The sequence below is a fragment of the Cyprinodon tularosa genome, unplaced genomic scaffold (genome assembly GCF_016077235.1).
Source record: "Cyprinodon tularosa strain WSP-4 unplaced genomic scaffold, ASM1607723v1 ctg537, whole genome shotgun sequence".
Lineage (NCBI taxonomy): Eukaryota > Metazoa > Chordata > Actinopteri > Cyprinodontiformes > Cyprinodontidae > Cyprinodon > Cyprinodon tularosa.
Window position 1 is genome coordinate 265,108 of NW_024039271.1, and position 15,085 is coordinate 280,192.

Below are 15,085 nucleotides of genomic sequence, written 5' to 3' on the forward strand. Positions count from 1 at the left end.
ATGGTTCCTTCCTTCCTTCCTTCCTTCCTTCCTTCCTTCCTTCCTTCCTTCCTTCCTTCCTTCCTTCCTTCCTTCCTTCCTTCCTTCCTTCCTTCCTTCCTTCCTTCTCCATCTGAACTTGAGAACCAGGTTTTGTGGTCACTACCCTGAGTTTCTACCTCTACAGAGAGTCCTGTAATCCAGTCCCAGCTGAAGAGCAGCAGATTAGAGAGAAATCAATAAAACATTTTGTTTCAAATCACTTTTGTTTGCCTGAATTCTGGGTCCTACTTTCTGAGCCTTGACAGAATAATCTGGCCAAAATATGGACCCATGGGCAGATGGGCAGTGGCGTGAAGGCCTTGAGCTTGGTATAGATCAACTACAAGCAGATTCTGCTCTGCTCTGGATTCTCCCTTTTTTTAATTTTTTTTTAAATTTTCTTTAATTGTTGAGCATTTTGAACATTATCAACAATATCACGTGACCTGTACATACATGATGAGATCAAGTCTTACAGGCTTAATTCAATTAAATTCAGTTTATTTCTAAAGCAGCAATTCACAACACCTGTCATCTCTGGTCACTTTCCAGTTCACCAGGTCATCCAGTCAGACTGATTAAAAGTTTTCTATCTAAGGAAAACCAGCTGATTACATCGACTCATTGACTCTTCAGCAATCCCTCACACTAAGCATGCTTGTAGCGACAGTGGAGAGAAAAAACTCCCTTTGAACAGGAAGAAACCTCCAGCAGAACCAGGCTCAGTGTGAGCGGCCATCTGCTGAGGCCGACTGGGGTTCAAGGAGACAGAAGCAGACATAGAAAAAGAAGCATAGATACAAAAGGCAACTGTCAACCAGCTCCACAGGCGACCCCGTCCAGGAAACACACAGCCAGGCAGACAAGCTCCGAGCCAGCTCCCATGTCAGAGGATGAAGAGAGCACATCCAGTTAGTCACAGTCAGAGAAACAGGACTACACTGAAAAACAGGCTCCTCTTCTTTCAAAGGTCCAATTTGTTAAAGCAACAAGTGGAAGTAGAGCCGGTTAACACCTCCTAAAGGCCACTGGCAGTACTGCACCCAGCCTCTCTGTTCTGGTTCTGCTACCAGACTACTTTGGACCAGCAGATTGAGAAGCCATCAGGAACAAGAAAACATTTAATGTCTGATCGGGTGAAGGTCAGATCAGTTTGGTTAAAATTAAAGATTTGGTTAAATTAAAGATTGAACTAACAGATTCTGCAGAGAATGAAGCAGAATGATGAAAAAGGGGTCCCTATGTCCTCAAGCAGTCTAAGCCTATAGCAGCATAACTATAGAGATAACTCAGGATAACCTGAGCCACTCTAACTATAAGCTTTATCAAAAAGGAAAGTTTTAAGCCTACTTAAGCTTAAGCCACACATATAATCATAAGACAGCAATAAAAAAGTAAAATAAAAAAATATAAATTTGTCAGATTTGTCATACATCAAACAGAGAAAAACCAAGGGGCGTTAGTTCAAAAACTTATAGGCGTCCAGTGGATGTAATCCATGCTTGTTTTTATCTGTTTAAGGTTCTGAAGCTTTTTTTCTATTAGAAGGTTTTTAAAAGTCGAAATGTCAAGTTTTCTATCCTGTATTTACAGGAATGGATGAAGATCAGCAGGATGTTAATAATGAGGTCAGTTCTTCTGCCTCCGATATTATTCTAAATATTCTATCCGCTCTTTTTAAGGGAAGATGTAGGAAGAGCTAAGATCCAGTTTCTCTAAAATGTCACCCTCCAAGGTTTTTTTTTCCTTTTTTCTTTTTCTTTGTTTTATTTTGAAAGTCTGAAGCGGATACGCCGTGTTTCGCCTTCCGGTGACGTCACTGTGAGTCTCGTAGTTTTCGGAGTTTTCGGAGAAAAAACTGCCCAGAAAACCCTACTGGGTCAGAACCTGGAGCCGCTCGGAACCAACTGAGTCCGGTTCGGTTCGGTTTGGCTGAGCTGGAGACCAGAACCAGGTGAGTTCTTTGTTTCGAACCTTCAGAAGCTGCTTGTGGTTCTGCTGGGAACGGGCTGAGGTCCAAAACTTCAGCAGAACCTGAGGCTGCGGTTCGGTCCATGTTGGACCTCAGAACCCTGCAGAACCTGAAGCTGTGGTTCGGTCCATGTTGGACTTCAGAAGTTCAGCAGAACCTGAAGCTGTGGTTCGGTCCATGTTGGACCTCAGAAGTTCAGCAGAATCTGAAGCTGCGGTTCGGTCCATGTTGGACCTCAGAAGTTCAGCAGAACCTGAAGCTGCGGTTCGGTCCATGTTGGACCTCAGAAGTTCAGCAGAATCTGAAGCTGCGGTTCGGTCCATGTTGGACCTCAGAAGTTCAGCAGAATCTGAAGCTGCGGTTCGGTCCATGTTGGACCTCAGAAGTTCAGCAGAATCTGAAGCTGCGGTTCGGTCCATGTTGGACCTCAGAAGTTCAGCAGAACCTGAAGCTGCGGTTCGGTCCATGTTGGACCTCAGAAGTTCAGCAGAACCTGAAGCTGCGGTTCGGTCCATGTTGGACCTCAGAACTTTAGCAGAACCTGAAGCTGTGGTTCGGTCCATGTTGGACCTCAGAACTTTAGAAGAACCTGAAGCTGTGGTTCGGTCCATGTTGGACCTCAGAACTTTAGCAGAACCTGAAGCTGCGGTTCGGTCCATGTTGGACCTCAGAAGTTCAGCAGAACCTGAAGCTGCGGTTCGGTCCATGTTGGACCTCAGAAGTTCAGCAGAACCTGAAGCTGCGGTTCGGTCCATGTTGGACCTCAGAACTTTAGCAGAACCTGAAGCTGTGGTTCGGTCCATGTTGGACCTCAGAACTTTAGAAGAACCTGAAGCTGCGGTTCGGTCCATGTTGGACCTCAGAACTTTAGAAGAACCTGAAGCTGTGGTTCGGTCCATGTTGGACCTCAGAACTTTAGCAGAACCTGAAGCTGCGGTTCGGTCCATGTTGGACCTCAGAACTTTAGAAGAACCTGAAGCTGCGGTTCGGTCCATGTTGGACCTCAGAAGTTCAGCAGAACCTGAAGCTGTGGTTCGGTCCATGTTGGACCTCAGAACTTTAGCAAAACCTGAAGCTGTGGTTCGGTCCATGTTGGACCTCAGAAGTTCAGCAGAACCTGAAGCTGTGGTTCGGTCCATGTTGGACCTCAGAAGTTCAGCAGAACCTGAAGCTGCGGTTCGGTCCATGTTGGACCTCAGAACTTTAGCAAAACCTGAAGCTGTGGTTCGGTCCATGTTGGACCTCAGAAGTTCAGCAGAACCTGAAGCTGTGGTTCGGTCCATGTTGGACCTCAGAACTTTAGCAGAACCTGAAGCTGCGGTTCGGTCCATGTTGGACCTCAGAACTTTAGCAGAACCTGAAGCTGTGGTTCGGTCCATGTTGGACCTCAGAAGTTCAGCAGAACCTGAAGCTGTGGTTCGGTCCATGTTGGACCTCAGAACTTTAGCAGAACCTGAAGCTGTGGTTCGGTCCATGTTGGACCTCAGAACTTTAGCAGAACCTGAAGCTGTGGTTCGGTCCATGTTGGACCTCAGAAGTTCAGCAGAACCTGAAGCTGTGGTTCGGTCCATGTTGGACCTCAGAACTTTAGCAGAACCTGAAGCTGTGGTTCGGTCCATGTTGGACCTCAGAAGTTCAGCAGAACCTGAAGCTGCGGTTCGGTCCATGTTGGACCTCAGAAGTTCAGCAGAATCTGAAGCTGCGGTTCGGTCCATGTTGGACCTCAGAAGTTCAGCAGAACCTGAAGCTGCGGTTCGGTCCATGTTGGACCTCAGAACTTTAGCAGAACCTGAAGCTGCGGTTCGGTCCATGTTGGACCTCAGAACTTTAGCAGAACCTGAAGCTGCGGTTCGGTCCATGTTGGACCTCAGAACTTTAGCAGAACCTGAAGCTGCGGTTCGGTCCATGTTGGACCTCAGAAGTTCAGCAGAACCTGAAGCTGCGGTTCGGTACATGTTGGACCTCAGAACTTTAGCAGAACCTGAAGCTGCGGTTCGGTCCATGTTGGACCTCAGAACTTTAGCAGAACCTGAAGCTGCGGTTCGGTCCATGTTGGACCTCAGAACTTTAGCAGAACCTGAAGCTGCGGTTCGGTCCATGTTGGACCTCAGAACTTTAGCAGAACCTGAAGCTGTGGTTCGGTCCATGTTGGACCTCAGAACTTTAGCAGAACCTGAAGCTGCGGTTCGGTCCATGTTGGACCTCAGAACCCAGCAGAACCTGAAGCTGCGGTTCGGTCCATGTTGGACTTCAGCAGATGTTTGGGTCTAGCTGTCCAGGACATGGGCCATGGACGAAGCGGTTCTGACTGACGGCTGTGTCCTCTGCAGGCTCCTCTGTGATGGAATGATGTCAGCGCAGGGTGGGGCTGGTTCCGACCCACTGGCCGGCCAGGATGCACAGGAGGTTCTGCTTCCTGTTCCTTCTGACCTTCTGCTCCCTCCTCGTCCTGCTCATCCCAGCCCTCCAGTCTCCAGAACATCATCTGGACCCGCCTCAGCCACGACCCCAGAACCGGTCCGCCAGGCCGCCTCACCGCGGCACTTCTGGGGAAACGGACCAAGGAGCGACTGTTAGAACCCAACCGCTGGGTCTGCGGCCCGGTGACAGGCTGGACCTGAAGGACATCTTCATCGCCGTGAAGACCACCAGGAAGTACCACCGGTCCAGACTGGAGCTGCTGATCCAGACATGGGTGTCCCAGGCCAAGGAGCAGGTGAGGGCCCATCAGGCTGGACCGGGAGGTTCTGGACCAACTGGGAGGTTCTGGACCGACTGGGATGATCTAAACTCAGGTGTGGGCTGAGCGAGCAGCTCTGGGTCCTGGTTCTGACCCAGGGTCTGCTGGATCTCAGGTCCAGGTCTGTTGCTGTAGAATTAGAACTGAACCAGAACCTTTAAACCTGTAGAATCAGAAGCATCCAGCCGGTTCGATTTAATCATCTCTCCATCCACAGTCAGACCCCCCCCCCCCCCCCCCCCCCCCTCCTCGTCTGGACCTTGTTCTGTCAGCCCACCTGTGATTGGCTACCTTGAGGAAGTCCCGCCTCTTCAGGCTGCTCCCTCTTTCTTACTAGCAAAGCAACTTCAGAGTAATCGCTGCAAGCAGAGTCCTCATATGGGGGTTCCGCCATTTTAGATAAGTGTCGTTTAGTGGATCAAAAAGCAGTGGACTCAAAATTTCCCACAATGCACCTTGAAAAGTAGTGATTATTTATTAGATAAGCAGACAAATCCCAGCATTCTGGGATTTGTTGAAAGAACCAAGATGACGGAAGTCATGTGACCAATGGAGCAAAAAGCAGTGATCATCTGTCTGAACGATCAGTTAACTGAGTTCACCATAAAGTTCACTATATAGTCATAGATCATGGTAAATTGTTCTGGATGAAAACTGGATTCTGATTGGCTGTAGGGTGCCCATTAAAGCTATAGAGGAGGATCTTTCATTTCCGGGTGGATCATCTCAATCAGTGGTCCTCCTAACTGTCAATCATTCTGGTGATCTGTTCCCTTAAATCCGTCCTACGTGCTCTTCATGTTAGCTATCTTTTTCTTTCAGGCGTATATCTGTGGTGAGCTACGGTTTCAGACAGTCATTGAAGCTCACCTTTCTCACCGCGGTTCTTTGAAAATGGCCGAGAGTCGGAAGATAAAAAGTGTCTATGAGACACTGAGCCTGGTTCTCCTGGAGGTTTGTTCCTGTTAAAAGGGAGTTTTTCCTCTCCACTGTCGCTACGAGCATGCTTAGTGTGAGGGATTGCTGAAGAGTCAATGAATCGATGCAATCAGCTGGTTTTCCTTAGATACAAAACTTTGAATCAATCTGACTGGATGATCTGGTGAACTGGAAAGTGATGTGAATTTGGGCTATAGAAATAAACTGAATTGAATTGGATTGGAGTCTATGAAGTGCTTGAAAAGAAAAGAAAAACCTCAGAAGAGGCAGATATTTCCCAGAATGCTTTGCACAGAGAGCTCTCCTCGCAAAGCATTATGGGATTTACTGTCACAGCGGCTAAAACAAAGATGGCGCAGGCACCGCACGGTGGAGGAGGAGTTACGTGATCAACGGAGCAAAAAGCAGCGATCATTTGTCTGAACAGTCAGTGAACTGAGTTCACTATAAAGTTCACTATATAGTCCCCGCTCTATAGTGATGGAGGGATTTAGGGGTTAGAGCGGACGGTCGGACACAGTGAGCTGCTATGAGAACAGCAACTTCTAAACAGAGCGTGCACGAGGAGAATTGGGCTCGTGCACGCTCTCGCACGCGTTAAATAGGCGTTCCCTTTCGGAGCGGGTACAGGGTTGGGCATGTGCATTTTTTTAAAGTAGAGAGGGGGTGGGGTCTTCTCAAAAATTGGTGAAAAACTTGTACTAGACCTTTAAGCAAGGTCAGAGGTCTATGGGGCCAAAATTGTTGCTTTATTATTTGCAAGCATGATCAACCTGCGCCGTCAATCCCAGCACATCCGCGCGGTTCATTTTAAGTCTGGACGCTGAGGGTAAACATGCTGTGGCTCTGACTGCAGCGCTAAGAGGGACTCCTGCGGAAGCAGGAGAACGGGGTTGGGACGAGGAGGCGCCCCACGGCAGCACCTGCAGCTGGAGGACAAGAGTAGGAACGATACGTGCTTTCATGTAAGAGTCTCCAAAAGCCGCCAGTGACACCAGAAAAGTCGCTAGATTTGTCACTTTTTTTGAAAGAGTCACTGGAGGGGTCTGAAAAGTGGTTAATATAGCAACGAAGTCGCTGAGTTGGCAACACTGTGCGTAGTGGCCGTTGAATTGAACTCGGCCCTGCTGCAGTAATGTCACGTACAGTACAATACCGCCACCTGGTGGTATGTGGGTGTAGGTGCAGCAAGTTGTGCTGAAATCCCACAGCAGGAAGAGGCAGCCTGTGAGCCTGCACTCAGGGCAGCAAACCCAGATATTACAGATACAAATCCTCTCTAGGCATTTGCAGAACTTACACGGCAGAAGAGTAGCAAAAATTAGGTGTGTAAAGAGAGCCAACCGAGAAACCGCTGGACTTGTAACCAATGATTTGTCTGCATTTCTAGATCTTAAACCGGAAATACTTCAGACATAAGTCTCTCTGTGTTTGTTTACAAATTGATCTACAGATTTGTAAATCTAAATACAGATTTTTTTTTTTATACATTTGCATACCGGATTACGCAGACAGTAGTTTTACACATTTGCAGATTGTTTTACAGACACACAAATCTCCTCACACATTTAGTTTCATTTACACATTTTCAAATCCCACTGCACACACGCCAATAGAGATACAGATACACAACTCTCCACACACATTTGCAAATAAATAAGCATCAGTTTTGGCCCCATAGAGGTCACCTATAGATCAGTTCCGGTTGAATAGCCTGATAGCTTATGCTAGCTCAAACGTTAGATGGAAACAGGAAGACAGTTGACGGTGGTTTCCTTGGCAACAGATCACAACTTGAGAGGCGGGATTTCCTGAAAAGTAGCCAATCACCGGCGGGTTGCTAGGTGACGCCTTCAAAGGAGCGAGCTGACCTCCGTCCGCAGGTGGAAGGAGGCGGCGTCCAGCTGTGATATTCTGTTCCCCGTGTGTCACGTTAGACACCGGTGTCCAGAACCCTTCCTGGTTCTGATGGAACCTGTTCTGGTTCTGGAACCACCGCTCCAGTCTCACGTGGTCATAATGTTTAACTCACGCTGACCTTTATGGTTCTGATCCGAACGGCGAAGCTGCTCTGTCCATCTCTTTCAGACCTTCATCTTCACCGACGGGGAGGACCAGGAGCTGCAGGGGAGAACAGGTGAGCACAGCAGGAGCACATTCTGACCGAGGCTGCCTCGGTACCGGTTCTGATCCCGGTTCTGTCCTTTGTCTCAGGAACCAACATCATCAACACCAACTGCTCGGCGGCTCACAGCCGCCAGGCGCTGTGCTGCAAGATGTCTGTGGAGTACGACCGCTTCATCGAATCCCACAAGAAGTGAGTCCAGGGTTCTGGCCCGGCCCGGAAACGGACGACTTTCCCCCTTCTGCTGGTACTGATGGGTTCTGTGTCCGTAGGTGGTTCTGCCACGTGGACGATGACAACTACGTGATCCTGCCCGGCCTGCGGCGCCTGCTGTCCTCCTACCACCACAGCCAGGATGTCTACCTGGGCCGGCCCAGTCTGGACCACCCCATCCAGGCCGCAGACCGGGTCACAGGGGACGGAAAGGTGGGTCTGATGGAGGTTCTGCTCAGATCAGACCCGTTTACCTGTGGCTGTGATGTCATTTCCTGTCCCCCCGCCTTCTCAGGTGTCTGTGAAGTTCTGGTTCGCCACCGGTGGAGCCGGGTTCTGCATCAGCCGAGGTCTGGCTCTGAAGATGAGCCCGTGGGCCAGGTGAGAGTTCAGGGAGGTTCTGATGATGGCTCTGATCACTGAGGTCGGTTCAGATGTGGAACCATTGGACCCGCTCTGCTGATTCTGACCCGCTGAATGTCCTGGTGGAACCTGGTTCTGATGAGAACCGGACCTTCTGTGGGCAATGAGGCTGATGGATCAGAGCCGCGGTCCAAACGTCTGCCTGTGGTTTCAGTTTGGCCGAGGTGTCAAGTAACAATTACAAATACTTTGTTACTGTACTTAAGTACACATTTTAGGTATCTATACTTTACTCCATTACTTATTTTTCTTCCTACTTCTGACTTCTACTCATTACACTTTCACACAAGTATCTGTACTTTCTATTCCTTACAATTTAAAACAAACGTTGGCTTCGGTTTGATGCAGAGGTCACGGATTCGCGGACGGCGGTCTGGATCCACCTGCATGCTAATCCGTACCCAACCTGATTTAAAACATTTATAAATTACTGCATGTTGTCTGAATGTCACTTGCGCCGCTTCTCCTGTTAACCTGAAATCCCACATCCTCCGTCTCCGCCCCGCCACTAAGCGCTCCAGACCTGAGCAAAGCAAAGCCTACAGCCTCCGCTGTTCCTCCCGTATCGCTGCGATCCGACTTCCTCGGAGCTCGAGGAAAGCATGCGCCATATTATCATTAAATTCATAGGAGCAAAACATGCAGAAATGAACGCTTAGTTTAATATGACATATTAAAAAAAAAAACATCAGCATCCAGCAGATGTGTGGTTTCTGATGGAGATGAGAAATCTGCTTCCTGGTCTGTTGAAGGACCAATAGTTTGCATCCAATCTTTTAAATACCGGTAAATGGTGTTAGTTTTTTGAAATGAAATTAAAAGAATTATGCTCTAATTTGACAAACCGGATCTTCTCGCCGATCTTTTTCCTGTTTGATGTGTTTGCAATAGCAGATCTTGACGTGGCTGGACCGGGCGGAGCCTGCACATTTAGAGGATGTTTGGCTCAACCTGCTGCTGTGAAGCAGGATTCTCTACCATGAACAGAATCAAAAATAAATATGGATCCAGGCTCATAATGAGCACCTTGATATGTGCTTTAGAATGGCTTAGTCTCCATTAAACCCAGGTTTAAATCCTTGCAGGACAGCCTAAAGCCCACTGCTCTCATTAAGACAAGGAAAAAAAAGAAAAATAACAAACGCTCAGTTCAGGTGTTTGAGAAAATATAGGAATCAGGAAATTGTCTATAAACCAAACTGAATGATTGTTGTTCTCTACTTCAAAAAACCCTTTAGATTTAAAATGGAAAAATGTTTAAATTTCTTTATTTAAAAATTCTATGTATATCATGAATGCATAAACACCTCATTTGTTTTCAGTGTTAAATTCTGTTTAAAGTAACAGATCATTAAAAAGGCTCCAGACCTTTACTGGTTGATGATTTTCTTTATTCAGACCTGCTGATTTTTAATTAGTTACTCCTGGTTTAATGTTTCTAAACATTTATTTCACGTCATGTGCTCCATCCAATGCAGATCATTGGCGCCATCCACATCTAGTGAAAACTAGTGTAATTGGATGAGTCACATAACGCAAACACTCATTGGTTAGCTAAAGGAAATCATCAGAAGCAAGCAGGTGTTCTTTAAACTGCAAGCGTGAATTGTCTATGCCATGCTACAATGATGGATTCAAAAAAGATGTAGAAATGTCTGAAAGGTCGGACACAGGCGAGAGCGTATCGGGACACGGAGACCAACTAGACCTTCCTCATCCTTGGCCCTATCTCAAAGAACTTATTGAAATAATCGAAAAATTGAGCTTTCAATTCATATAGTGGCATCTGGCTGCTTTTTTTTTAAAGGTTACTTTATACTTTTATACTTTAAGTAGTTTTTGGAGCTCATACTTTTTCACTTTTACTTGAGTAAAGAGGTCAAGTTGATACTTCAACTTTTACCAGAGTGTTTTTAAACTGCAGTATCTATACTTCTACTTAAGTAACAAATGTGGTAACTTTTGACTCTACTGCAGTTTGGGGAACTTCATCAGCACGGCGGAGAAGATCCGTCTGCCTGACGACTGCACCATCGGCTTCATCATCGAGGCGCTGCTGGACGTCCCGCTCACCCACTCACACCTGTTCCACTCTCACCTGGAGAATCTGCAGAAGCTTCCTGTTCCCACTGTGCTGGACCAGGTGAGCCAATCAGACGGCAGGAATCCCTGCCGTATGAGGCGGGGTCACAGAGCCCCGGTGGCAGCCTGGTGGGCTTTAGCTACAGCTCTTCTTGACTCTTTGTTTTAGTCGAAGATCCGTTCAACGAAGCAGGTTTACTGAAAACTCTGAAATGAGGGAAACTCTGAGAGTTTCCTCATCCTCTGTTTCTGTTGCCATGGTAACATCCTCCTCAGAGCTCACCTCTTCTTCAGTAAACTCAGTGTCCTCTGTCTCCGCTCTCCTTACAGCCAATCGCGCTGTTTTAGTTCCTGATTTAGTCCAATTTTAGTGGTAGTATTGGGTATTAAAATAAATCATTATCTTGGTCCGTTAGATTCATTAGGTGAACGATCGGCCTTTATGAGGGGCGCTTAGTAAGTAATGCCCCTGACCCACTTCCAGGTGTTTGATCTAGCTGACATTTATCATGTTTCATTATTTCTATCTCTATATATTAGGTGGTAAATTACGGCTCTGGACTGATTGTGGTTTCTGATTGACAGGAGTCTGAACTGAGCCTGTTGAGCGTCGAGCAGCGATCCACACACCACAGGAGGCTTTAGGTACATGAAAGTAACTTCTGGTGATGATGCTGCATCATGTGACCTAACGAGGCCAAACAAAACGCTGGATCACTGCTCGACGCTCAGCAGTGTATTCCCAGAGAATGAAATATTGATAGGGAGAGGATTGTACAGCTCAGTGAAGATAGGAGATTTATTTGTTTAATATGAGTGAGATGCAGATCATTTTATTTTAATTAGTTATATTTACAGTACATGAAGAACTACTGAGATCGTTTTCAGATTACACATAAATAGATTCTTTAATTCCACAGGGAAAAATAATTACTTTAGGATTAGGATTCACTGGATGATAACATCCTACTGAGCCTTCTGGCACAATCTGAAGCCGCTAATAATGACCATTTATTAGGATGATAACATCTGAAGCGGCTGCAAACAGACACTCGGTATTTACTGTGTAAAAGAAGCCATGAGATGATGAACAGGTTCTATCTATTGGAAGGTTTTTATCTTTCAGCTCCACCTGCTGACAGGAGATTTCACCTAAATAGATCCATTGATCTATACCATTCAAAAAATTTTTTGAGGGAGGGGTAGCCTACTGGTTAGGACGTAGAGCTTGTAATCCTGAGTTCAAGTCTCACTCCCACAGACTCCTGAGCAAGACCCTTAACCCCACACTGCTCCCCAGGCACCGCACAATGGTAGCCCACTGCTCCCCAAGGGGATGGGTTAAATGCAGAGAGGGAATGTTGTTGCTTATCTGTACTTGTGACAGTGGAATGACAATATAACGCTGAAAAATAAAATAAATAATAAAAATATTTAAAGAATAAAGTCTAGGGCTGCAACAACGAATCGATAAAATCGATAAAAATCGACTTTAAAAAGCGTTGGCAACGCATTTCATCATCGATTAGTTGTGTCGCGCGATTAATGCGCCATCCGCCGCCGTCGGCAGCTGCTGCCGTGGGGCGCCTCCCCCATCCCAACCCAGTTCTCACGCTCCCGCAGGAGTCCCTCTCAACGCTGCAGTCAGAGCAGCAGGATGTTTACCCTCTGCGTCCAGACTTCAAATGAAGCGCGCATGTGCCGGGATTGACGGCGCAATTTAATAACAATAATTAAAATAGCCTGCGCTTTGTAAAGGGAAAAAAGTCGTAACATGCAACTTTTGTATAAATAAATGAACATGGCACGGAAGCACCACTGTTATGATGCAGCACCTGAAAAGAAAACACGTTGGAGCCTTCGATGGCAGTGAAGAGAGCAGATCAGCAGGATGAGTAACCATGTTTGTTTTGTTTTAAAGTGGGGAAATGTAACGTTAGTTTCTCAGGTAGCTCATCTGATGCTTTCCTTACCTTGTTAGTAGGTTACAGACAGTGATAAGGTTGGCTACTTATTTTACTTTTAATTTCATTTGAATTAGCTTAAGCAGCGTTTATATTTTCTTTATAAATAAATTAACTAGCAAATTATGAGGGCAAGGTTTTTAAAGTTTAAATCTTCTGGCAAAGATAAAGTAAAGAAGATCCTGCAATTTATGGAAGTAAAACAGATTAAAATCCAGCAAGATCAGTAATATGTCAAATAATTATCTGCCACATTCCCATGTAAATATCTGTCTTTGGAGGATGTGTTTTTTAGCACCCCTAGTTCTCTCATTTTTATTCCAAATACAATTTATAATTTGAATCACAGGGCTATTTTTATCTCTATGGTTCAGTATTTTCTCAAGTAGCAACTTTAACTGCTATACTTTCCTGTCTTAAAAGGCAGAACTCTTCTAGTCTAAAAAAAACTCATTTGTTGAAATGGGGGGACCTATTGTTTGAACCCCTTAGGGGCTTTTAAAAACAAAACTGTGTTTTTTTGCGTTTTATGAAACAAAGTACCCTATATTTTGTGGATGTACAGCTACATTTCTCCTGTAAGTTTGCGTAGTTTTAACACAAACATTTATTTTTCATATTGCACCAGTACAGTTAATGAGCAACCTGTACTTGTGTGCTTGTTTGTTCTGTCTAAAATGTTTATTTTGGAATAAAGAGGTTAATATAAAAAAATTTTTTTTTGTCCGATTCATCGATTAATTGAAAAAATAATCGGCCGATTCATCGATTTTTAAAATAATCGTTAGTTGCAGCCCTAGAATAAACCCATAATCTTATCGTGATTTTAATATGTACTAGTTTTATTGAACATGTATTCCTGATATTTGAAATGTTAATTTTTTCTTTGTCAAAATTAGCATTTAAAACAAAGTGACACTCTTCACATCTAGAATAAACATTCTAGAAATTAATTTCAGATCTCTATATACCTGATATCCTGGTCATCATTTGTAATATTTTAACTATGACGAAAAGTTTTTCAGGTATAAATACATTTTCAGTCCAGTGAGTTTATCCTGCCAGCAGGTGGCGACGGCGAACAGGAGTCTGCTGATGGCGCCCAGAGGCCAAAATCTTCAGGCTCCAGTAGAACCGGTACCAGGATGAAGGCTTGGCGGTTGTGATTTTATTGGGACTCAGTGTAGAACGGGTTCTGTTGGATCAGTTTGATCCGGTCCAGTCTAAAATGGTTCCCTTTCAGAACTGGCTGTGAACTCTGTGTTCCATGAACCTGCAGATCTATAGATTTCTGAACTAGATGAGCTGGTATCTGGGAGCTTTTCTGCTCTGTTCTAATTTCTCTGCTCCTCTTCCATCAGGTGACTCTGAGCTACGGCGGCTATGAGAACAGAAGAAACGTGGTCAGCCTGGTTGGAGGCTTCTCATTGGCTGAAGACCCCACCAGGTAAACTAAGGGGGGCGGGGCTTCAGCTGATGACCATTTCCTGTAGAGCAGCTGCTGAAGGAGCTCCTTCTGTCTCCTCCTGCAGGTTTAAGACGGTTCACTGCCTCCTGTATCCGGATACCGAATGGTGTCCGAAGTCTGACCCCGGAGCTGAAAGGAAACGGAACCGACATCCTGCAGAACCGGCAGCTTCTGGAGCCAGATGGAAAAGTTCCACCAAAAACTAACTAGATCCAAAAATATTTCTGGATCAAAACCACTTCCTGTTCCTGAACAAAAATCAGCTGATGACTGGACACCTAGATGTGGTCTGTACCGCTTCGTAGTGATCTGTACCGGTCTGTACTGGTCTTGACTGATCCACTCTGGCCAGTACCAGTCTGTACTGGTCCACTCTGGACTGTACTGGTCAGTGCTATTCCACTCTGAAGGGTACTGGTCCACCAGAAACAGTCAGAACCAGAACCTCTGGATCCAGTTAATGACCTTCCTGTTGAAGAGAGAGGTCCACATCTGGGAGCGATTATTATTAAGAAAACCTAAACATTTCATTCTGACTCTGGTCCCGTTACAGAACCAGTTAGGTCAGTTTAAAGCGCGGGTGACCAGAGACGCCGTTACAATGGAGGATTTTACTGTCAGGAGCTGCAAACGCTTCGTTAAAATGCCAAAGGAGATGATATGGAAGATAAAAGCCTCTATTAGACCAAAATGTCTGGATGTCCTGAGAAAAGAGAATGAAAGGGTTAATAGATCATTAAAAGGAGGAAACCCTGATTAGATCTCCAATCATACGGATGGACTCCAGTTAAAATCATTTATCAATGAGCTCCACTGGCCTGAAGATCAATGCAAATATTCTTTATAAGAATAAATCTCTTTATTAGAAGAACTGGTTGGAAATGATGTTCAGCAGCTTTTAAATAATAAAAGTCTTTTTATGTCAAACATTGAATTATGTCCTCATTGAACCCCTGTAGCGCCACGGCGGCTTTAAAGGAAGAGATGGTTCTACTGGGAACATGGAGGTCCCAGTAAAACCATCAAGACTGGTTTCCGATCCGATCCTGATGGTCCTGATCCGATCCTGATGGTTCTGATCCGATCCTGATGGTTCTGATCCGATCCTGATGGTTCTGATCCGATCACCTGGAGACCA

At 45.6% G+C, this 15,085-nt stretch overlaps 2 protein-coding genes across 2 annotated transcripts; one reads left to right on the top strand and one right to left on the bottom strand.

The window, feature by feature from the left end:
* The first annotated feature begins 1,812 nt into the window (after positions 1–1,812).
* rfng (RFNG O-fucosylpeptide 3-beta-N-acetylglucosaminyltransferase) lies at positions 1,813–14,874 on the top strand. Its single transcript, XM_038304533.1, has 9 exons — positions 1,813–1,975; positions 4,324–4,709; positions 7,761–7,809; positions 7,887–7,989; positions 8,070–8,223; positions 8,306–8,391; positions 10,411–10,576; positions 13,841–13,926; positions 14,012–14,874. Exons 2-9 carry the CDS (start codon positions 4,389–4,391, stop codon positions 14,151–14,153), a joined length of 1,107 nt encoding a protein of 368 aa, XP_038160461.1. The 5' UTR covers positions 1,813–1,975; positions 4,324–4,388; the 3' UTR covers positions 14,154–14,874.
* On the bottom strand, positions 2,086–4,188 carry LOC119796108 (putative per-hexamer repeat protein 5). The gene has a single exon (XM_038304515.1). The coding sequence runs from the start codon at positions 4,186–4,188 to the stop codon at positions 2,086–2,088; it is 2,103 nt and encodes a 700-aa protein (XP_038160443.1).
* Positions 14,875–15,085: the final 211 nt, after the last annotated feature.